This window comes from Anopheles stephensi, chromosome 2 (assembly GCF_013141755.1).
Source record: "Anopheles stephensi strain Indian chromosome 2, UCI_ANSTEP_V1.0, whole genome shotgun sequence".
In the NCBI taxonomy this organism is placed as follows: domain Eukaryota; kingdom Metazoa; phylum Arthropoda; class Insecta; order Diptera; family Culicidae; genus Anopheles; species Anopheles stephensi.
Genome location: NC_050202.1, coordinates 81,619,836 through 81,643,914, shown reverse-complemented (window position 1 = coordinate 81,643,914; position 24,079 = coordinate 81,619,836). Strand labels below are relative to the sequence as shown.

Genomic DNA, 24,079 nt, shown 5'->3' with positions numbered 1-24,079 from the left:
CCAATGCTTCGTGTGTACGGGGCTCGTGAACGTGAGCCTAAAGCCCAAACAGTAAACCCCGTGACAGGGCTCTTGTCTCTCCTGCAGCCAAACTAGCGTACAAAGTTGTTCAAATCGGATCAGTTTCTACGGGCGGCTCTTAGTCCACTAGACGATAAGCCGTTTGTGATACTTTCCTAAACGGACCCGATTAAGGGGTGACTCTCTCGCTCTTGGGTGTTGTGTCAAGCTTCCAACGACTTTTTTTTCGTTGTGTTTTGTCAGTCGTATTTTGAACACGGAACTTAACCTTCAAGGGTACAGGGATGCTGATAAGAATGTTGCCTTTTACTTAAGCCGTCCCTGGCCAAGCCTTCCGTACAGAAATCCCGGACTGGAGGTGGAAGGAATATTTACATTTTCAATCGTCGTGGCTGGTGGAATGGGAATGGGTAGCGACGATCCCTGTTTGGGCCGCCCAGGGGTACCATTTACCCTCGGCTTTGGAAGGTAAGCCCACCTATGGTTCATTGGGACGCAAATCACCGCATTTTATGTGGACGTGAAGATTAGATTTGCTCACTGACCCTTCAGGTCAGGTGTCAGATTTCACTGTGTATGCCTCCTCACGCCTTGCGGGCGATGATTCGCCAGGTCCATAAAGTCGACAGATCTCGGGGAAAACCGTGCACCCCGTGCACCGAGGTTTATTACCAAGCACTCCCTTTCGATCTACCTGTGACCTTCTGCAGCTTACCTGTGAATACGCCACCTCCCGTAGATACCGCCATAATTCACACACACACACACTCACCCGGACATCCGGTGCACTCGGTGTAAATGATCCCATAAAAGTCATCCAACAGATACCGGAACAAAAAGACCCACACAGGAGACACACCACCGAAAGCTTCAACCAAGCAAACATGTTTATTCAGCTAAATATTGTAAATACGCATCATTACAAAGACGATGTACGTGTACGTGTGTGTGGCTGTGTTCTGAACGCGTGTGTGTGTGTTGGGAAAACGGAAAGAAAAACGTTCGTTTTGTTGTTTTTTTGTTGAAATACCAACCAAAACCACATATCGCAACACGGATTCCGATATTATGAAGTTGCCGATGTAAGAAATTACACGAGCGATGTAACGAGAATCTTTCCGATCTGTATCTGTAGTCTGTTTGCTTCATCTTGTGCTAAATTTGTTCTCAGAACACTCTTTCTCTTTCTCTCTCGCTCTCTGTTTTTTCTCCTTTCCTGTTCCTCTTTCCTTTTCTTGTGATCATTTTCACCTTCTTTCTCTTTTGTGTTTAGCTTACTGTTTTCTTATGCGTTTTTGTGTACCAGCGTTTTTGCTCATCTTTTCGGCATGGTTTGGGATAGAAGAGTATTATTATTATCATAATTATTATTATTATTATTAGATGATTTGATAGGAATTTGATGGGCGGCATTTGGTAAAACCGTGTTACACTGTTCTCTTTCGCGTTTCTTGCTTTTTCTTTTCCTTCTTCTCGTCTCTGTCGCTCTCTTTCCCAATTGTGGTTCGGTTGTGTGGTTGATTTTTCTTTTCAATTTGTTTCTTTTGTTTCCCCTTTTTCTTTGTTCTATCTTGCTTCTTCGTTTGTTTAAAGGTAGTTGTTTTGTTTTTTGGAATTTTGTTTCGCAGTTTTCTTTTTCTTTCCCAAACAGGAGCTGAAAACAAATTTTCTGTTGCCGAATTTTTGCAGTTTCAGTACTATTTCTTACGTTACACTCCATTCCTCACCCTTGCCTGATCACGATCGTACGGGTGTGTACTTTTGTGTGTCTGTGCGTGTTTTTGTGTGTCTGCATGTGTGTGTGTTGGAAAAGGGTTTTCCTGGCTGGAAATGTTACGCTTGCAAGCTGTCCATTTTTTGTTGTGGTATGATTGTACTGAGCAGTCTGAGATTGTTTCACCCATTGGTTTTCCTTTTCTTGAGCGAATTATTCCTTCTTTTTTTCTTTTTGTCTGCAGGTGGGAAAGATAGATAGATGGGTCTGGTTACGTGTCGGACAGGTGAAGGTGAAGCATTTTGAGGGAAAACCCCCCTCAAGCGAACCGAGTCGAAAGCGCTTGAATGGTATTTTTTGAGTATTTTACGACGTTTTGCAAAGAAAATCGTTCAGGAGAACCTTTTCCTGGTGTGCCCAGTGTACATAAGTGTGGATAAGATCATCTTAAAAATTATAGACAACAAAAGAAAGAAAATGATTAACAAAACAGTTTTATCTCTTTCCCTCTTTCCAGCTCTATTGCAAAGCAAAGCCAAGTGAACCAAATGCAACGTGTGCTTCACATTGTCTTCATTTTTCGTGGTGGAAATTTCAAGAATTTCAAAATTTTTGTGTTCCACCTTTCAACTGTTTCCTTCCGGTTCCGGTTGGATGTATCATCGTGTCGAGTGATGTGTCCTTTTGCGCTCCTCACGTTATCCGGTCCGTTTTCAAGTGTTTTCTTCCTTGCATTTACCTCTCTTTCCTTCCGTTTCTTCCTTCCTTTTGTAAAGTGTCTGTGTATGTCTTTTTGGCTTCTTTTTTGTTGTCCTTTCTGTCCGTAAAGCCGTTAAGACCGTTACGCGTTTTAGTTGTCTGTTGGTTGTTCTTTTCCACGTTTTCCACCAGTTATCGATCGTGCTAGTGTAGTTGGTGATGCATTTCGTCTTTGTTTGATTGCGTTTTCTGTTCTTTTGGCAATTTATCACATTTCTAAGTTTTCCTTAAGCTTAAGAAAGAGAGAAAGAGATATGATAAAAAAAAAACTGAAGGAAATAAGTTGCGCAAAAACAAATGTGAAGCTTATGCAACGCCACATCACGGGGATTTCGTTCATTCACTTACACGCTTATCAAGCGCCTCCTTGCTTGAGCCACAACTGTTCCTAATCTTATTGGAAAGGTGTTTTTGTGTGTGTGTGTGTGTCTGTGTTTGGATCTGTATGGTGACTGCTTAGCTATTGGCTGGAGCTGTCGTCACTTCAAAGCATCCGCTGGTCGCATTTTTCCACCGTCCCCAGGACGACGAACTGCACACCCTTAGAGCACACAATTTGTTTTCGGTGGGTATGAGCATGATATTGGGGCGGAAGTCCGTTAGCCGAACGGTGGGTGGGTGCTCCAGGACACACTCGCAGCACATCGGAACCGGGTTGATTTTGAACCGGCCAGGAACTAAAGCACGCCAAACAGAAAACATAAACACCGTGTAACGTAAAACCCAAAACCGCGGATGTACTTGCTTGCTCTGTCGTTCGCGTGTTTGCGGCCGTGTGAATCGTTTTTGTTTCTCTCCCGTAATGCCGTGCCAATGTAATAATCAATATGAACTAAGAATATGTATATGTATATATATGTATATGTATATTGTATGCGTGTTGTATATATATAAATATGCCCATCCGGCTCTTCGGCGGCTTGACAAATTGCTACGACAATGTTATAATATGAAGCACGGCCTGTATGCCGTCCGCTTGTGTTGATTTTCTGTTTGCTGTGCTGTTGCTGAATAGCCCTTTTTGTTTTGCTTTGCGTGTTCCAATCTTCCAATCTGCCTTAGTGTACCAACTGTCAACGCCTACTAACACCTGCTCACCGACTGTAGCTAGCGTTCGCACGTGTATAATAGAGTGGTTGATTTCTTCACAAGTGCGCCAGTGTGTTTGAATACTTTTCACTTTTTTGTTTGCTTTCATCTTGTAATGTAATTCTTTCGCATCTTTTTTTCACAATAAGCCAAACTTAAGCACAACTATACAACAATGCTGCGTATGTACAAGTTCTGAATGCAACACTCTAAATGCTCTCGTTTGTTTCCCCGCCCCATGGAGAAAACCTAAGTAAAGCGAGCCTTTTTAGTGGGATGGGGAGGATAAGTGATTTAAGGGGGCTGGATTATCGTTTAAATGTGTGTGTATGTGCGTGTTGGTGCTTGTTTGGAGCCCGGTTTAACGTTTAAACTCAACAAATGCTATAGCAATACGAACGATACCTCCCGAAGCTAGTACAACAGATCGACCGCAAATTTATTTATATTCGTTTTTGTTTTGTTTTTGCTTGCATTCCTAGGGAACTCTTACGGTCGTGATTTTTTTTTTACGGCGATGCAAAAGTAAGACGCAAGCAAGCTTAGCAATCGACTACGTACATGGGGAAAAAGGTGCTTCCTTCTCTTGCATGGCTGTGCTTGCGTGCGTGTGTGTGTGTGCGCCCTTGCAGCTGTCTACTTACGGTTTCATTTGACCTCGAGCACGGTTGCATAAATGCAGGTGCTGAGATACCGTACGAGTGTTGCCAAACGCATAACCTGCCGAGTGGTTGCATCGAGCGGAGGTGGTTCGAGGCACTACAAACGGCTCATGTTTCACTACCATTAGTCACGGTGAACAGATTAGACGCCGTGAACACTGTGGTGTGGTGTGTGTACCATCAGGGGCTTGTGCCAGAGAGATCCAGGGCTTGGTCTATCTTCTCTACAACTGCGCGGTAGTGGAAGTTTTTGGGACCATCTTCTACTAGTGTATTAAGATTCTGGCACATGCTGATGACATAGACCACATTGGGTTGTGCCTCTCTGGTATAGAAGAAGCTTACCAAAGGATCGGTTGGAGATTTATGAGAAGAAGCAATGGCGGCATCACAAATGGCAAGAGGAAGATTCACTTCGATAGGAATATTCTTAGAATTTGTTTTGGCCCTCAGTTTGTGAATAGTCAATGAAAAGCTCTACGAGCTGTACGGTGAGCTCACGACCGCGTTATGAATTAGACACGCTGGACGCCGATGACTTGGTCATCTAATGAGAATGGCACCCTACGAACCAGTCCGTAAAGTCTTGCTAGGTCGTCCACATGAAGGTATATGGATATACCAGGTAGAGTTGTTTAGAGCAAATTGACATTTCTCAACCTGACATAACAGTTCCGGGGTCATCGAGGGGAAGGGTATTGAAAAGAGTGTTACAAGCGTCGAAGGAGGCGCTGGTGGTTGTTTCGCTTGCGATTTTTTGACGAAAAATCCAACCAAATATCGTCAATACTCTGTGGCACAACAGTTGATATGCGAAGATGACCCATAAACTAGCGAAATTTCTCAAGGGACTGAGAATCGAGGCTGTTTGTTCATGTTGGTAGCCACATACCATATGATTTTGTAAAAAAAAAATCTGACATATCTCGACTAAAATGGTGCTTTGTCCAATCGACAAAAATTCACCTTCTAAATACATACACCTTGGTCCACATAGACAAAGGATGCGTCAGGACTCAAACTGACATAAAATGATTGCGTTGATGCTTCCGCCAGAAAGGTCATTCCACTATCTAGGATTAGCAGACGATGGAGCTCGGCGCTGATACATTAGTAGCCATGGTAAAGAGGCAAGCAAATAGTGGCAGGTTGTCACTAGATAATCTGTCAACGCTGTCAGTGTTGACATGTATCGCACACACTTCCAAATTGTGTTTGATTTTAGAACGATTAAGTCAGCCATGGTTGTTTGTTAAATTATAAAAAAACACACACACACACATACACAAATCCTTGGCGACAAATGACATTAGCACGGTTCCTTTGGCATGCCTTCCATCACTACTTGCATCGGTTTACTTTTGCTATTGCGCTGAGCTGCTGTAACACTTATGCGGATGATTAGCTTCACATGGTGGGAGTGGGTCAGTGTAGTGGGATGTAGCTCTCGCCTGGGTTTGTGTCTGCTGTTTATCCCCTTTTCAAGAGGTTTCTTTATGTGTTTTTGTTGCAGTGTGCGTGCGTGTGCGTGTGTTGTCTTTTCTTTTGTATCCTTTTTCTGTTGCCATACCACGTTTACATCACTATTATTGATTTCTATCTACGTTATTGTTATCCACGAATATTTGTTTGTTTGGGCTCTGGTCGGGTCCCGCGCCACAACCGCGTCACACTATGGCCGCCACCAAAAACAACACAGCTAATATTGAATATATATTCTTACGTAAGTGTTTCTTACTATTTTTCACTTTTCTTTTTGTTTGCTCGTTTGGTTTGGTTTGGTTGTGCTAGTTTTGTTTGTCTGCTGTTACCATTGTTTTGTCGACAGTATTACCACAATTGCGCTAGTTCGCGCCTTTTACATCACTGCACCAACTACTACTACGCTTGTTCTATCGCTTCCTTTCGCACCGATCGTGTGTAAATAGGCGAGCAGTGTATGTGAGTGTGTGTGTGTGTTTCGTTCTGTTCCTATTCAGTGAGGAAGTAGTGTGATGATGAGTTTAGTATTTTTTGTTTGTCTGTGTGTGTTTTTTTTTTCTCCTCTCTTATCAACTCTACGGTCTTTCCCACATCGTCGGACCACGTGTGTGTTTAGTTTGTTAAAGTTTTTTTTTTTTTCGTTACTTTACTCATTTTGTATCAAATTTGTTCTTCTAAAGAGCTCCAACCATCGTCATCGTAGCGAGCTCTTTGCTGAAACACTCGCACAAAAAAATTGGAAAGCAACTTTGTTTCGAGGGGAAACTTGGCTTTCCCACTCCCCCCTCTTTTTTGTGTATGTTTTTTTTTTTGCAAATTGTTTGTTTTTCTTCAATAGTGTTTCATCTGTTAAATTTATTCTGGTAGTTGTTTCCCTAGTTTTTTTTGTTTGTTTGTTTTGTTCGTTTAGCGTTATCTTCTTCACCTTCACAACTGTGTGTACGGTCAAGAGTTGAGTTTCCGTTTGTTACCTTACTTTTGACTATCTTTTTCTGTTTTTCTGCTTCGCGCGCTACACTTTGTTGTCGCTATGAGTTTTTTTTTTGTTTGTTTTTGTATTATTGAATTGGTCTTTTGCTTTAGTTAATGTTTTACGTTTTAGTGTTGCCTAATGTAGTGTGTATCCCCTTACCTTTTTTGTTTTTGCGTTACTTTTTTGTTGTAGTTGCTATTTCTCCTCGCATCTAATTTGTTCATTTTGTTTAGCTTTGCTTTGCTGTTGTGCCACAATTTTGGTTCCACGTGTTCGGCGTGTGTCCTAAGTGTCCTAGGTGTAAGTGTCCTTAGTTGTGTTGTCTACGTTGGATGATTCGATTGTGTAGTTCGGTGTAAGTGTGTGTGAATGTGTTTGTGCCTAGCTGTGATCCAAAGGAGTAACAAAGAAAAAAAAAGTTTGATTGAATATGTAAAAACTATCTGTGCAAAAATAGTTGTGTTCTTTTATCATCCCTTTTTTGTTTGCTTCTTCTTTCTGCCTCTTCTTTCCTTTGTTGTATTGAATACATTGTTCGTGTAGAGATAGGTGGGTCATTTCATCAATGTTTGTTTGTTTTGTTTCAATTTTATCTTTTTTTTTTTGTAAGTATCCTCTTGCTTTGCCTCTTCTTTGTGGTTTTCCTTCCTACTTACTATGTCCTTGGAGAAATGATCCCCACTACAGCTACAGCCGCGGGGATATTAGTGAGAGTTTCCGAGGGGGAAAACAAATACCATCCGCCATTGCGAACGTGCATAGAACTCGCTAAAAATTGATTTAAGCATTAGCGTCCATAAACAATGAATGGCAAGCATTGCTACCCGGCTGCCTATCGATGCGAATCCTTATACAATTGAAGCGGTTGTTTGGCGGACGGCGGGCGGAATTAAAAACTCAAACTGTCAGACCAACTCTCAGCTAACGTCAGCTGACAAGACAATCGAACCGAAACCGAAGAAACGCCGGAAAGGACATCCTACAGGAGGGGAGCGGAGCTTACTGTTCGAGATAATACTGCCAGAGTGTGACAACACCGCACCGTGGGTTTGACGTTGATCCCCTCCCTAAGGCCCTGTTGATTGTTAATTCACATTGCGAACGAACGTCGTCCCCATCACGTGTATCACCTGTCCCCGAGCAAGCAAACGAAAAAAAGACGCGCCAATTCGGTGTAATGCCAGGATCCCCGTCCAGCGATGATGGTGCGATGTGTTGTTGCCCACCGTCTTGAGCTACCAAGCGAACTAATGATATAGAGTGTGTAGTTGCAGCAGCAGCTTCGGGAAGATATGGCGCAATGGGTTTTTTTCCGTTGTTTGTACAGCCTGATATTAGCGGTCGCGGAAGTACCGATATTCCACACCGTCGTCCATTTCCGATATACATATGTAAAGGTTCTTCACGAAAAAAAAAACAAAACGGAACAGAAATGTGCAGCGAATGCACGACGCGCGCGCTTGCGCGTCAAGCCCAATAAAACTCGCCCTTCATCGCAATGAGTGTCTACGGTTTAGACGTTCGATTCGATGACGAGCGGGTTTTATTTCTGGTGATTTCAGTTGTCCACCTCGTGGCAAACCTCCATGTAGTCCGGATCGTGCATAATGTCCTTGATCATGTCCTTCAGCATCGTGTACCGGGGGAAGATTGGGTAGATTTTGGAGTTACCGTACTCGGACTGCAATCGTTGGTAGATAGGGTGGGGGGGAGAAGAATCATTTGTGGTGCTGAGACAGTCGTGAACATTTGTTGGTTTACCTTCAGCTCTCGAATCAAGTTCCTTAGACCGGTGTACTTTTTCAGCAGACGATACAGATCGTTTATCATCTGCGTGTTTTCCTGCTCGATCTGTGCCGTGGTCATCGCTGGAATGGGGAAAAAACGAAGCATTAGTACCGGGCAAGGAGTCTATCCACCGTCGGAGTTGGATCCCTACTTTCGAGCCGCTCCATCCGTTCGCGTCGTTCGGCCGCTTCCTCTGCCAGCTTGGCGGACGTCTTCACGCCTTCGCCCGACTTTTGCGATTTCTCCATAATGCTACAGGCACGCAGTACGAAGGCCGGAACAGTTTCTAGCTTCTCCTGCTTCGGGATCTCGACCAGTGTCCAGTACTGCGTTTCCAACCGGATCACATCCTGCGGGAGAGTGTGCAGCCGAGGGTTAATCGAAGTCGCTATCGGAACGCTACCCGAAGCTTACCTTAATCATGAGCTTCAGCATCGGATAGCGATTGAAGATGTTGCGCTGGCTCTTGGAGTCACCGTATTTGTTCATCAGGTTGACCAGTGCCTTCTTGGCAGTGTCGTACGATTCCTCCAATCGGATCCGGACCGCTCGAAGCCGTTCGTTCGTCTCGAGCAGCTCTTCACGGCTCATGCCACCTGGATGGGGTTTTTTTTTTCGGAAGCGATTAGTAAGACGATCTCGATGCGGCATCCAGTCCATTAGTGCGAATACTCACTCGGCGAACCTTCGTCCTTCACATCTTGCACTATTCGTCTGACGCTTTGTGTAAATTTGCCAACTAAATTTGTTGAAGCTACGAATGATCAATGAATATTTGCGCTATCAATTGGTATATGCTATACACTCAACCTACGTTACAGCTAGTGTATGTCAAACCTCTCCTACAGTGTAAACTATTCTATATCTATACGACTGTACAAAAGGAATTTAAAACATCTAGCACTCCAGCACTACAGCAACTGCTGTAACCAAATATGCTTACTCACCATAATGCTTGGGAGATTCTGTAACGATAAGTACAAACTCGATTAGTACGGGCTTCCACCTCACGACACCTGTCAAACAGCGTCACTCAGAGAGCAACTAGTGTGGATCAATCTGCAGGTTTGACACAAAGTTCGGGTTAAAGGAAAGCAGCGCCAACACATCAAACCACTACGAAACGATAAAAAATGGAGCCTACAGGGCAAACTTACAGTGTGGTTGTTTTACTGTCGGTATTTGAGAGAGAGAGAGACAGAGAGGTAGACAGTGGTGTTTGAATAATGATGGGTAAGTGGTGTGTCTTGTTGGTGGTGTGTGTCCTGTGTGCTGTGAAGAAATAGAGAACGCTGGAAAAGAGAAGTAAACCCCCCGGAAACATTGTCCTCGTCCGTGGACGAGTGATTAAGATTCATTAAGCGTGTCAGCCGACTGCTCCGCGGCGGAGTTTGTGTATTGTAAATGGCATTTGTTTTTCGGCGGTATCGGCGACGAGTACATTGTAGAACGAGCGGCCATAACGACCCACATAATATCACTTTATGGAAGAGTCACGACAGTTGCCTTTCGGGACCGCGTGTGTGTGTGTGTCTGCACTGTCAGGGTGGTGCAGCCCGTAGGACGAACCTTTTTCCGCGTAGGACAGTATTTTTGTGCCGGCAAACAGATTGTGCTTGTCGCCGGTACTGCCTCCACCGCCGTGCTCGGGCCCGGCCGGCTTGCTCTTCGTGCGCTGCTTTGCATTCTGGCTGGCAGCTGCCGGTTGTTGGGGTTGCTGCTGATGTTGCTGCTGCTGCTGCTGCTGCTGCTGCTGATTGGCACGATCGGTTGCCGTGTCCGGTCCGCGGAAGAACGCATCGACAAAGTCTCCGGACAGGTCGGAGGACAGGTTGGCGGTGAGATAGCGCCGGTAGTAGTGCTCCTCGGCGTACGTGTTGCCGATGTTGATCTTGTTGCCGTAGATCCGGTCGAACGCTTCGAAGACGTGCTCGTTGTTGAGGTGCTTCGTCAAGCGGGGACGCTCCCGCAGGCCCAGCTTGTGCAGGATCTGATGCTTGATGGTTTGCAGCAGGATCACCTCGATCGGGGGATTGCTTTTGGTAGAGCCCGAGTCGGATCCAGGCCCTCCGGGACGTCCACCGGGTGCGTAGTACAGTCCGTTAGCGTTGGCGGCGATACGACGATTGTAGAACTCGGACAGTACGTCCGTCACGAGGAAGATGGTGCTGAGCACGATCTGTGACGTTGGTTTGAGTCCTTCGTGTTCCAGCCCGAACTCGTACACCTTCCGGTTGGTGGACAGGAGATTGTTAAGGCTACAGCCGGTGGGATGGAAGTCACGCTTGGTGCGCTGCGTTGACAGACGTTCGAGACGACGCAGTTCCGTCTCCTTGCGCAATTTGCATAGTTCTAGCAGGACACTGGCATGGAAGCAGTAGAACGTTTGCTCAATCGCATCCGCTTCGTGGTGAGTCGATCCGGTGCGCATACAGCGCCCTTCAAGCTGATCGTCGTACAGTGCGTACAGATCACTGGCTAGCCCTCCAGCGTGAGTCCAGGAGCAGGTCGCATTCGGGGGATACATTAGCTGCACCGCTACGGACAGTTCGGTAGGCCCGTGCACCGAAAGGCCACGATCGCTGCTCGCTTCTACCGTTAGCTCAAACGGTTGTTCATGCTCCTCCACGAGAAGGAAACACTCGAGACACTCGTCCTCCCCGGTGCGGCCTGCACCGGCATCATCTGCCCGACAGCTTCCAACCATCCCAACGGTGACCAGTAGCAGCAGCAGCAGCCGTGAAACACTGGAGCAGGTGGCCCGAACCGAAACCAGTCGGAGCCTTTTCTGGCGTACTTTATCCTTATATGGAGGTAGCCTCCATCGATGCGACGCTCCAGTAGCGCGAGTGTAGTAACCTAACCATGTGGACCGAATGTGTGTGTGTTTGTGCATGTGTATGTGTGTGTGTGTGTGTAGGTGCGTAGAAGTGACACGGCAGTTCAACCCAAGGCGGTAGACGACGGCAAGAATCAAAGAAGAAGGATAGGAGAAAAAACAAACACATACACACACACATCAGCCATATTTGGGGACGTTTGGTTGCATCCCGTACGAAAAATCGGGAAACAAAACGGAAAAGAAAAGAAAAGAAAGAAAACATACATCGATACGCGAATCAATAAAAAAGAAACCCCTAGGAAAAAGCTTTCCGCGTGCTGTTGACGCAGCCCAACTCCCCCGTGGGCACGACGACAGTAACGCACACACACACACTCACCGCCGGCATCCGAGGATCGCTGGGAAATGCCGCGCTTCATGTCGTGCTTGCCCATCTTGGCTGCCAGCTCGTCGCGTTGCAGTTGCTTCGAGTTGCGTCGACTCGCTGTGGCCCGCGGCTCGCCTGAGCTGGTGGAGGTGGTGGGCCCGTGGGACGACGACGCCGATGGCGGTGGCTGGGACAGTGGGTGCGATGGACGGCGGGAGGACTGCGAGGTGCTGGAATGCGGTGCGTCGGCTTGATGAAGCGGCTGCTGGTGATGCTGCTGCTGCTGCTGATGCTGCTGATGCTGTTGCGGTGAGGGTTTGGAGGATGTTGGTTGCGGTTGTTGTGGGCAATGTGGCGGCTGTTTGCTAACTTTCCTCGGATAGCGTAGTTTTCTTCCGAACCCTTTATTAGGGTAGGTTCTATACTATCGGTTAGCTTTGCGGACCCAATCTAGGTTAGACTCATTGTTGTACCAGATGCCTGGAAGTGGTAAGAAAAAAAGGGGGGGAAATGCGACAAAACGTTACTGGTTGGGGCATGCTGCGGTGGCGGGCAGGGACACGTGAGGCAGATGCAAAGGAAAGCACTACGAACTAGGAGTGAGAGAGGGCTAAAGTGAGATGCTAAACGGATCGATTCGATGTCTAAAATCAACAAGTCTAAAACTGTTCTAAAGGAGTCCTATGGAGAGCAGCTCTACCAGCTGCCAATCAGCAAAACTTTCCTATTAATTGTCACACAGCTAGCCTATCGGTGGCTCAGGTTCCCTCGGGAACTCTCTATAATGGGAAATCGCTATCTACCCAATCGCAGCATCACCGCTCTCCTAAAGGTGTACTGAAGTCTAAATCCCCCATGAGGCTACACGTACAGTGCGTTCAATGGAAAGTGGGACACCATTTGTTTCGAGCTTTTTTTACAAATTTATGCGAATTCTTCAAATCACATACAATAGTTCGGTTACTACTGAAGAAGGCCGTCTTTAAATCTAGAATGACGATTCTGCTGTCATACATTGGAAAATATTCATCGTTCCTTCCGACAACTTAACTCAATCTGTCTGTCAAGTTATGGATCGTGGAAGAACACGAGAAACATAATCGCCAACCACTTGTCGAGCTCTTCCCAGTTGTCTGAATTCGGGTTGACCTAGATTGGGTTGAACAATGCTCTATCCAGATGGAAATGTAATTGTCGCGGATTCTAGTCTAGCACACGTTTCTTTGAAAGCTACAATGTCTTAAACTACTTTCAAAAAAATTCAAACGTATTCGACTCTACTCTACTTGTCTAAACCGTAAAACATCTGTAGGCCGGTATGAGCAATCCTTCCATTGCCTGTTATTCTTAAATATGGAGAAGTGTTACTTCATCATAAGTTCAGGCCAATTCTTCAATATATTAGTGATTTACCACAGCATACGTTACTCTAGATTATATCCATTGCTATAATCATTGATATAATCAGCAATCTATGAATTGAGGCGGTCCGGTGGCCGAGGCGATAATGGCGCCGGTCTTCGCACGGCAGGACTGGGGTTCAAATCCCATCCAGACCGCTTTCCCGTGCGCAGGGCTGACTACTTTACTACGCGTAAAATCAAGTCATAGAAAGACAGAAAAGGCAGGCCGAGACCTCTCGAGGTTGTAGTGCCAAGGAAGAAGAAGATAATCGGGTTGGTAGAGATGCGACAGCGGCGCAAGTCGTCACACGGCAGGACCGGGGTTTAAGTCTTATCTGGGCCGTTCCCCCATAGTGCGGACTGGCTATCCAACTATGCGATAACAATAAGTCTAGTAAAGCCAAAAATGGCAGGCATGACCCAAGAGGCCGTTAGGCCAAGAAAGAAGAAACAGATCCAAAATTGCTCTACAACAGTCAACCATCCGACGTCAGCAATATTTGTCCGAGTTTGTCTGCGACCCACTGTATGCAGATCAAAACCCCTTTGCCATCGCACGTTCCAGCAAGATTTGTGGTGTTTGTGTGTAAAGTGTGACCCAACATCATCATCATCATCATCACCGTGATTGTGAAGAGCGGGAATAGACAACAGAAAAGGAAACTTTTCCTATTACTGACACTTCATCAAACATTTAAAGCACAAACAAGGCACAAACTTTGAGCAAACACACACACACACACGCATATTATTTTTACGGAAGCTTTTTGTCGAACGTCACCCGGGCACAAATAAGGGACGATCGGGGACGAATCTGCTTACGCGAAGTCGTTCCGCTCTTCGGAAGCACACGACAAACAATAATATTAACACTAACACTAACAACCAACAACCCCATCCTTCACCCCTTTCCGAAAGACATCCGGGGGGTGGGGGGTGTGGTTTTCCGGTAATATTCCCAAGCCTCCGAGCGAGCGTGGCAAACGGTGATGAGCAGCAAACACGAGCCACATTTCCACTTGATTTGATGTCCACTTGTTCCGATCAATATAAGGGTTGTTGAGGGCGAGGACATCTCTTCGGTAGCGGTTGGGAAGCGGCAGTGGGTGAGCAAACCGGTGAGGCCTGTTATTGTTTGGTGGTGAAGCCACAAAAACCACGAGGCCAACCATTTTTCCCCGAAGTCAGAAGGTAAGTAAAAGTACTCTTAAGTCATAATGGGCGTGCAACAAGAGTAATCGTGGGCCTTCCTGTGACTGTGTGTGTGTGTGTGTGTAGATATAAATAGTGGAGACCTTCCGGAGAACCTGAGCGGGTAGGGAAAAAGCTTTCCCGGTATTCAAGAAGTGACCTAAAAAAAAATGGGCTGATTGTATCCTTAGGTTGGAGCCAACTAACTAGGCCGGTGTTCTGTTAATAATGGTGTGATGTCATTTGTTGGCAACTTTTGCCTGTGTTCCCTTCTCCCCCCCGCCCTTCCCACTCAATCCTCACGAGTTAAAGTTGTGGCATGGAAATACTTTTTCTTTGTTCAGCACTTTTCCTCCAAAAACGGCCCTCTCTAATCCAAGTTGAAACTAATCTGACGGCCCGGATCGATCGATCTGTCATCCGGTGTTTCCTCGTTTATCTTTTGTTCCTCCAACAACTCGCCGCACTCCCGTTTTTTTTCCAACCTGTCAGAAAGCATTTTCCAGCAATATGCCACGGGCGACTGCCGAGGGCCGAGCGCCGAGTAAAAAAGGGCTGTCTGGCATGTCAACCCTGGGAAACGTTTCGCAAAATGAACGCGCGCGCACCGAAACAGCCACGCAGCCGAGGCGAGACTTGAGGCTTCAACAAGGCCCCTTCCCTCCCCCCTCATTCCCCTTTCATTCCCCTGGCGAAAAACCTCCACAATTCGATTGAAAGCCTAGTTTGAGCGGCGTCGGAGGATGAAAAACCGATGAAGAATTGAACGAAATGATGGGTTTTTGCCGGCAGCCAGGGAGTATGGCTGGTGGTGGGCAGACAGCAACCACGAAAAGACGGCCAAAGCGACACACACAGCCTGACGAACATGGGCAGCAGATAAAACAAAGAAGCGCACACACTAAACGGCCAACACACAAATGCCATTGACAGCCATTTCTTCAAGCTCTTTGGCTTCGGTACGGCTCACGGAGGGCTCAGTTGGTTGAATGGTCGTCTGCCGTGCTCCGTGCTGCTGGTGTTGCTCTCTTCTTAAAGCAATAGAAGAAGAAAAAAAAATTGCAGCGCTTACGATGAGCTCTCGTCAAGCACTGCCGGAATTGGAAAAACTCATCCACGAGAGGGGGAGGGGGGAGAGGGAGGGGGGAAGTACCAGTGCGGCGGGAGGACATTATTTCTTGTTTGGGATTTTCATCCTCCGCTCGTCGTCGTCCTTTTCGGCGTCGTCCGTGTCCGTATTTGCCAGTTGCTTTTACTCTTTATCTCTGCCACGTTTTCCTCTGTTTGTGAGACCGTGCAGAAGCAAGGCTCGGGCCCTGTCTGCCGGTTTGCTGTACTTTCGTCAAATTGCATGACGAACAAGAGCCGGTTTTTTGCTGCGCCAATTAGGAAAAGCAGATGTACATTTTGTCCCGTGCTGAGCTGGGCGAGAAAGCACGGCAACAAGCACTTGGCACTCGTTTGTCTGGCCGTGTCCGGACGGCCGGGAATGAGCTCGCTTCCGGAGCCCATCATGTGGGGGGAGCAGCTCACCAAACCGTTTTGCAGTGTCGTTGCGAGCACAATGATACCACCGGGGGGGGAGCTGGTTTGCGACTGAACGCTCATCGGCACGCTCCGGCCCCACTGGACACTGACAGCCGACCCCGGGAATGAGTGAAGTGTGAGGATATTAAAAGCTGGTTCACATCACCAGCCACGGGGATAGTGCTTTGCTAATACCGGGAACGCTTCAGTCTTCCGCCTGGCGCATAAGAACCAGATCATGGCGACACGTTCTCGTCAGGTTCTACGGGTCTGCACAACGTGCACAGCACCAGTCGGTGCACACATCGGTGACACACAGGTGTCAATATTTCATAAATTCTTGCACCCACCAGCGACCCACCAGCAGCACACGTTGACACTTTGGCACCGGCTGGCGAGGACACCGGGTGTGCGGTGTATGATTAAAGAATTATCAAAGACACACTCCTGAGCAAACAGCACCCCGTCAGTCGTGTTCTATGCTCACGTAATAATAATCCGCTCGCCGAACCGAAGCGCAAGATAACGCAGGCTCACAGCGCTCCAATGGTCGGGTCGGGGTTCTGCCAGCGCCGGAAGTGGCACTGCATTCGGAATAATTATTTAACTTCGCAAAGAACTCGAGCGCCCCCCCCCCCCTCCCCCCCGCCCGGAATGTGATCCCCGCCATATTGTGCATCGCGGTTTTTCGGTTCGCCCGTTCGCCGAAACCGATTGAAGTGCTTGCGGCGTAGAGTCATGCAAATTCTACAACCGTCTCCGGGTTTAGGGGGAGAAAGGGGAGTGGGCTGTGGAATGTGCCCGCGGAAAGCGGATTAAATTAATTAAATCTCACACCTTTCCCGCCCTCGGAAGTCTTTTCCCACCCGTGGATGGAGCCGAGCTCTCCAGGATATCCCACGGTAGGATTGAACCTAAACTGTGAGAACAAATGAACCGGAGACGGGCAACTCCCTTTTTGTACCGGAGTTTCCACTATATCAGCAACGACGTCTGTGGTCGGAAAGCCTGCTATTATTGTAGCAACGAAGGGCCACCGATTCGCATTTTGGGCGATTGGGTTTTTTTGGGTGAAGAAATATAAATATCCTTTCCGTGCCGCGCGATCCGGCTTGCCCGAGCACGGGCTCATAAATCCCCCGGTGTGGTGATATCCTTGGGGGTGTTATAAATAGCTGGCATTAAAATCTGACCAGCTTCGCCCCGAACCAGGATCGAACGGCGAGCGGATCGAGATCAAAGCGGAAGCGTCCAGTGCTTCGAGCGAGGGCGAAAGGATCAGGCTTTTATTGGCGTCCACTCCCACCACGGCCGACGGGGTGACGTTTATATTGCCGTTCCGGCCGTTTCGTGGTGGCACATCGTGAAGAGGTGCCCCGAATGTTTTGATTATGATCCCTTCTCGAAAAAAAAAAAAACAACCGGAAGCTGCCAACATGAGGATGGACAATTTACTGTCCGGTCACTCGTCAAATTCCACGATGCCCTGTTACGATGCCGGATAGGAGGAGGGTGAGGAGGCTTTTGATATTGCAACCGTACCGTTCCTATTTGTCACCGCTTACATAACCAGCGCTGTTCGTGTGTGTGTGTGTGTGCAGAGGCCTATCCGGGAGCATCCGGATGGTCGGTCGTCGTTTGCTAATTCAAGCGATGGAGCTGCTGTTTGCATGCCGTTACTTCCCCGGAACTAATGAACTTTATCGGCTGGAACAGGCCGACCGAATGATCATGGAATGTCAATAGGCGTGTTGGTGAATGTCTGTGTGTGTGAGAAAGTAATGGAGGAGCACACCAATAAAGGCACTCTGCACACCACCCGGACCCGACACATCGTAACGACGCCTTCCGGGCGCTCGGCACAAAAAACGAAGCCATTCGGAGGTTATGTAATATTCGATCCTTTTAATATGGCCGCTTCCTACCCCGCATCCTCGCATGCCGCAGATTCGCGCCGGCACGGCTCATTACTCTCGCGACGCAGGACTACGGGACTGGAGGTGAGTGCATTTTCCCAGCGAAAAATGATGAGAAAGCCGCCATCGCCGCCGGCTGTGCCCGGATGTACCGAACCCGAAAGGTGGGAAAAAAGTGCAAAGAAATCGATACTCCGTCTACTTGCAACGGTGAGTCCCGCTTCTTCGTGTGGATGCGTTGGACGAGAAAATGTTTTTGTTGGGCCCTCATAACCTCATGATAACCTCATTTCCGGCTAATTACGGAAACCGCGACGCGAAACCCCCGGCGAACGAAACGAAAATCTTTCCAAGCACTGCCGGGTGTCCGTGTGGCTAATGATTATTTTAGGCCCCCGGGGGTAGGAAAATCCGCGCGATGAAAATGTGCAAGGTGCGAAAATTATAAACACGATTTTGCCCCCGTTCGGTCAGACACCTGATGACAGGCTAATGGGTTGGGGTTTTTTTTTTAACTTTCTCTCTCCCTCTCTCTCTCGCGAAGAGCAGATTCGGAAAGTGCGTTGACGGGCGGTGAGCTGTTTGTCGGTTGCCAAAATCGATAACTAATTGAAGCGGAACCAACGTTCCCTGGACTGGACCACCGGGTGGAAAGCTGAATTAACCACAAGATGGACCAGCCGGCAAGTGCGTGGATGTGTGGTGTTGGGAGAGGCGATTCGTTTAAAATTCTGGTCGTAACCGTTGTCGACAGCCACGAGATCACCACCGCCCAACCGCACACACACACAAATCTCGTCCTCTGCACCGACCGTCCGAACGCGTTGACATTCGCCGGGAACAGTCGGACATGGCTTCGAGCAACAGTTTAATGAACAAGTTCGTGTTCCCGGTCCGTCCGGGCAGCCATGGCAACCGTGCGGAAGTGTCAGTTTTGCTATCTGATGGCTGCCGGGCGAAACTTTGTGCAGCCGTTCCTGGCGGGTGGGGTCCTGCGCTGCGGTCGTTATGGCGAGTGCTCAGTAATAACTTCGTTACCGTGTTTTCGGTTCGTGTCCGAAACCGGGGAACCCGGGAAAAGGGTGATTCGTTCCGGGACTTCGGTGTCCGAGCACCGAACTAATCAGATGATAGATGAAGTGAACATCAAACTGATAAGCGCCCGGGAGATGCCGGGACAGCTAGCACCGCATCTAGGGCGGTCGAGTATTTTTTTTTACGAACGGTCCTTTTGAATATTCTGGGCGCAGATAAAAAAGTAACGCCGGATAAGGTACGGGTGAAATAGATGGGGAATGAATTTTGATCAGGCGGCTTCGGCGAGAGGATAACAAAACTCAGCCACCGCCACCGGCCGGCCGTTACGGTTGAACGACGGTGTGCCGTCAACGGGGATCTGTAAATTGAATGAAAGCTCCCGCATCTCTGTAACTCCCTGCGTGTGCGTGTGCGTGTGTGGGAAGCAGACAAATTGCAACCAGGTGCCAACGCACCGTCCACCAACAAACGGTTTCTTCGTAGCGAAGTGTCCCAAGACCCAAGAGAGTCCTGCGGATCAGGTTAGAGCTAGTAGCATATTCATGTATTCATTTCCATCCGAAATGGAGTGTGAGTGGATGGGAGAGGGTGGGAAGCAACAACCACGCACCACACCCCACACCACACCCGCGGTCTCGAGGGAAGAGATTTTTCGGTCTCAGTCTATTACACACTTTTTTATCCTACGACGCCCTCTACGCCGCGCTAGCTGTTCAGTAGTGGCTGGCCCCTTGGGGACCATTAGGTAGGCTTTCGTCATTCAATTTCGGCACCCTGGTTGTCTTTGTGCAGGGGTTTTTTGTTGTTGTTGCGGATGTTGGACAGGGTTGAGCAACTCGGCGGGGATTGTTTTTTTGAGCGAGGTTTTTAAAGAGACTTAAACATTCAGCATAGTGAAATGAAGTAATTGGACGACGTTTGTAGCTGAAATATAAAGAATTGTAACTTCTCTAGAAGCTAGCTTAAATGTGTGTTGCTACTTACTAATTCTATTCGAATCTACTTTATTCTACTGATTGATCTACTGAGCATATTAGTAATGCCACCAGTTGATAGCGCAAAGAAACCGGACCTTATTCGGGTCTGATCACCTACGGCCATGGTCATTATAAAGTTGGTTGCAGGGCTTAAAGTAGTTTTCTGATATCATGTGCGACACCAGTAATTTAAATTGTTATTTATGCTTTAATAATGATAAACGGTTAATTTTAAAAAGTATGTAAACCGTTTCAATGTTATCCCGCTACAGATTAAATAAAGTCTTGAGTGAGAAATGAGACTAGTGGCCAGAGATGAAATATGTTTCAATTTTATGCCACTATCTGAAAAAATGAGGCGGATACCTCTCGAGGTTGTAGTGTCAAGGAAGAAGAAGATCTGAAAAAAATTACAGTTTAAAGAGGCACTTGCTGTTCTTTCTTGGCCTAACGGGCTCCTTGGTCATGGCCTGCTATTTCTGACTTACTGACATGTTTTTACCGCATAGTTGGAAAGTCAGTCGATGGTAACATCTCGAACCGTTCATTTCATTAACCATGGCGTCATTTGTGCTGAGACCTGAGCAACTCTCTATCTCTTAAGCAGTTCTGTAAATGTTTCTTCGCTTGTTCAATTTTACGCTTGTAGTTCAGAATTGCAGTACATTTTCGTAAGAATTTCGGGCGTTTTTTTTAAAACTATCATCATCGTGTATGCTGAGCTCTACAGCCTCAGGCCCATCAGAACGACAGCTAAGTACACCCGGAAGGCATGGATAGCAAGTAGATTATTGCGGTCTTAAAATGATAAAACAAACACTTTAAAGATTACGAGCTTTATCCTCCTGCTTTTTCCGCGAATTTTCCACCGAACCGAAGCAAACCGAGTTGTTCATCCCTGGCAAAGTGTTCACTTTTATAACGCCCTGGTCTTCTTTTTTTTTTGTTGTTGCTCTCCAAGGTGAGATCTGCGTATCGCGCACGGTACGGAAAACCACGCACCGAAAGGATAACGCACCGTGCAACTGTGCACAGATAAGCGTAAGTACCGAGGATCTTGTTTACCCTTTCACTCATCCTCCCCCCCCTTGCTGCCAGCCCCCCCTTCATTCTGACCGGAGAAGATGAAGGGTATTAAACCGGTGTCGGCTGAACGGTGAAACTACTTCGCCTGGCGCTAAATTTGGCCCACCCTCGTAACCTCCGGAACAACCGGCGTAGGTCGGCGCATGCATTATGAAGCAGCATGTGATGGGGGGTGGGGGGGAGGGGAGGCTGGGTTCTCGCGGAAGCGCAAAAAGGGATAAAGAGATCTGTTTTACGGAGGTTGTGCGTGTCGGTGTGTGGTGTTTTTGCATTCCACCTTTACTTGACGGAGGTGGAAAGCCTTTCGACACGCTTTTCCTCAGGTGGCCTGGATTTGATGGCCTTTGTAGCCGTCCCTTTAGATCTTTCAGTTCATATATACAATCATCATCACGGTCGTCATCACCATCATCATCATCATTACGCGCGCCGCTGAGTTATCTCGTTTTGGTACGCTTTGGCCACACGGTTTTTTGGGTTTGTTTGGTCCAGATGTCTATAAAACCATAAGACCATTTCCTTTCGCGTGGGTTTTGTGGAAGCGGAGAGTGGGAAAAGGGTGGCCAGTCGGGACGGCAAGAGGTGAAAGAAAATGGAGCTTAGCTTTAGCCACGTTGGGATTGGGATGAAATGAATTAACGTCTTTTTAACTGGTCGTTTCAATTAATAGAACCTCAGACAGGCTGAAGTTTGCAATTTTAACAGATACAAGTACAAGGATGGACTGTGGAAAATCGGGAAAGTACTGGTGAAGGAAACCCTGGAAAACAAAGCACAACATAGATCGCTTAGGTGCGTGTCGTCGGTGAGGCGTGCTAGGCGGCACACACGTACACAGTCTCACCAGCGCAAACAGTTGACAGAGAGACAGAACAGAACAGACAGAACAGACAGGACAGGACACACAATGAAAGGGGAGCACAGGAAAGTCACGGCAAGCGGCCACACTGAGACTTACTAATCATTATGGTGAAGGCGCTTGTCAAATGTCTTCGTACGCTGCACACTGGTTGGTACGATCGGATCGGAAGGAGGTTGCGTGCGTAGTAGTAGTAGTAGTACAAGTACTGTAGGTGGTGGTGGTAGTAGTAGTAGTAGTAGCAGAGAATAGTAGTAAAATTAGTAGTAGCAGGCTGTGAAGTTCCGGCTATTTTCCGACGCTCTTTGTGCCCTGTTACACACCTTCACGCGCACACACACACACACTCGCTCTCTCGCTCTCTTTCTCTCAATCACTCTCTCTCACTCACTCACTCACTTTCACCACTCGTTGTAGTTCTTTCCAGACCGGGATGATCTTGGCACTGTACACCAAGGACCAAGCACACACACACACACAATTTGCACAACACACACACACACACGCGCTCTGTGCACTTGACAACTCTATTTGAGACGACAAGTTCGGTGAAAATTTGCAAAGATCCTTGCGCTATTAAACAGGCGGGGGGTTACGAACGGAAGATTGGGAGGCGGATGAAGGTGGAGGAAGGTCCTTGCGATGGCGGTTGTTATGTAAAGCGAGCGAGACTATAGCAGCAGCGCGAATCTTTCACCACGTTTCGGAGCACACACACACACACACGCGCATACACACTCACACGCCCTACGCGGTTCAACACCTTCCCGTGTGGAAAAGCACGAGATCACAAACGGGGATGGGGGAAAAATCCTAACCTAGCCTCTGTGTGTGTCTTTTCGTTTTTCTACTTTCATGGGTTTTTTTGTTTCCTTTTCTCTCTCTCTGCTATTCCCGTTTATAGCACAAAGTCGAGAAGTTGGACGGCAGGCATGGAAGGACACGTTTTTGCACGAGGGAACCTGGGGAACGTTGTGGATAACGAGATGATACGGTACGAAGAAAGGAACCACCACCCTAAACCCGTGCCTGCTGTAAGTGTGTGTGCGTGTGTGTGTATGTAGATATGCACTACAGAACGTTTTTAAGTGAACAAGGGCCGTCGAGTGGTGGACGTCGAGCCTGCAAACTCGCAGCAACTCCGGAGCCTGCGACTATGGCAACGGGGCCGATGACTATTTGCCCGATTTTTGCGATTCGCGCCCAACCAAGAGCACAAAGAGGTCGGCCGTTTTTTTCCCACCGTATTGTACGGGAAAATTTTTTGGAATGCAGGTTGGGGACAGACAATGTGAAGCGCTACTACCCGTACCACCACGACCATGGAGGAGATGGAAGGGGAGTGAAAGGGGAATGGAGCAGGAAGGATGCTGCTGTGTGAAATAATGGCAGGCGGATGTGAGGATTTCGGATATATGTTTCAGGCTCGTGCACACACGCACGCACGCACGTACACACACACACACAGCTGTGCCACACACTCACGAGCACTTTGCTGATTCAAAGCTGGCTGCTGATTTGCCACACGCTTGCCATGCACACACATACACACTCACTCGCACAGACACACAGACACACACACGCACCGTGGAGAAAAAAACGAGGGAAAGCACATACGACGACACGGCAACACGGAAAAAGCACAGCGTCCTTAGTCGACCGTGGTGACTGAACTGGAAATGGGATCTGCGTTTTCTCGGCACGCGCTTTCCTGGCACGAGCGTGCGGCTCTCGCTGCTCGGAAAACAGCCGAGGAGAAAAACCGGTACCGCGCGGGAGCGAAACTTTTTCCCGTTTTGTCGTTGCTCTCGGGCTGTGAGCCCCCCCCCCGCGCGCTTTAAGTTGGGGGTGGGATACCAAGGATGCAATCTCCACTCTCGAAGAGATTTAAGCTAGCCCTAGCATCGCAGCATCCTTTTGCCGAGAGTGGTTCGGGAAAAAGCTTGGGCAGTGTTGCCAGATGGGATAGCATGTGGTTTTGAGGGAAAATTTTCCGGCTTTTCCCTCCGAGTGGAACAGTTGCTGTTGCAATCGTCATTTTGTAGCTAATGTTTTGTGAAACTTGACACGAGCAAAATGCTTAATTATCTAATTTATTTTACATTTTAGAAGATTAGGAAAAAAAGCCCGGTGAAAAATGGTTTCGCTGGTCAAGGAAAACTTTCATACATTTAAGTTTGAAAGCTTCCGTTTAAAGCGCCATCTGTTAATCGTTTGTGAAAGCTTGATTTTGAAATTCGATTGAAATATTTCACACTGGCATACGGAATGAAATGTTTCTATTGCATCGTCGTATGAAATCGACGACCATGTGGTTGTTTGTCTAAAGTTCGAATTTAAATTATGTTAAATTAAAGTTTAAGGGATTTCTATGACGTTTGCTTG

At 47.5% G+C, this 24,079-nt stretch overlaps 1 protein-coding gene across 8 annotated transcripts; it reads right to left on the bottom strand.

Annotated features, from left to right (window-relative positions):
• Positions 1-920: 920 nt before the first annotated feature.
• LOC118505594 lies at positions 921-23,423 on the bottom strand. Of its 8 annotated transcripts, XM_036041615.1 has the most exons (9): positions 23,281-23,400; positions 21,794-21,902; positions 11,710-12,177; positions 9,436-9,453; positions 9,165-9,242; positions 8,903-9,084; positions 8,640-8,838; positions 8,462-8,568; positions 921-8,381 (listed from the first exon to the last, which is right to left on the bottom strand). In XM_036041615.1, exons 3-9 carry the CDS (start codon positions 11,762-11,764, stop codon positions 8,259-8,261), a joined length of 762 nt encoding a protein of 253 aa, XP_035897508.1. In that variant the 5' UTR covers positions 11,765-12,177; positions 21,794-21,902; positions 23,281-23,400; the 3' UTR covers positions 921-8,258. The 8 variants fall into 8 exon arrangements, with proteins under 8 accessions (XP_035897508.1, XP_035897502.1, XP_035897501.1 ...); XM_036041609.1 differs by lacking the exons at positions 921-8,381; positions 8,462-8,568; positions 8,640-8,838; ... (1 more) ...; positions 9,165-9,242; positions 9,436-9,453 and adding an exon at positions 9,460-11,347 and having other exon boundaries at positions 23,312-23,423; XM_036041608.1 differs by lacking the exons at positions 921-8,381; positions 8,462-8,568; positions 8,640-8,838; ... (1 more) ...; positions 9,165-9,242; positions 9,436-9,453 and adding an exon at positions 9,460-11,347.
• Between the last annotated feature and the right edge of the window lie 656 nt (positions 23,424-24,079).

Coding starts and splice junctions, on each gene's coding strand:
- LOC118505594 (XM_036041609.1), bottom strand. CDS start 11,764: ATGGGCAAGCACGACATGAAGCGCGGCATTTCCCAGCGATCCTCGGAT. Junction 11,348..11,709: donor GCGATCCTCGGATGCCGGCG/GTGAGTGTGTGT, acceptor CCACATGGTTAG/GTTACTACACTCGCGCTACT.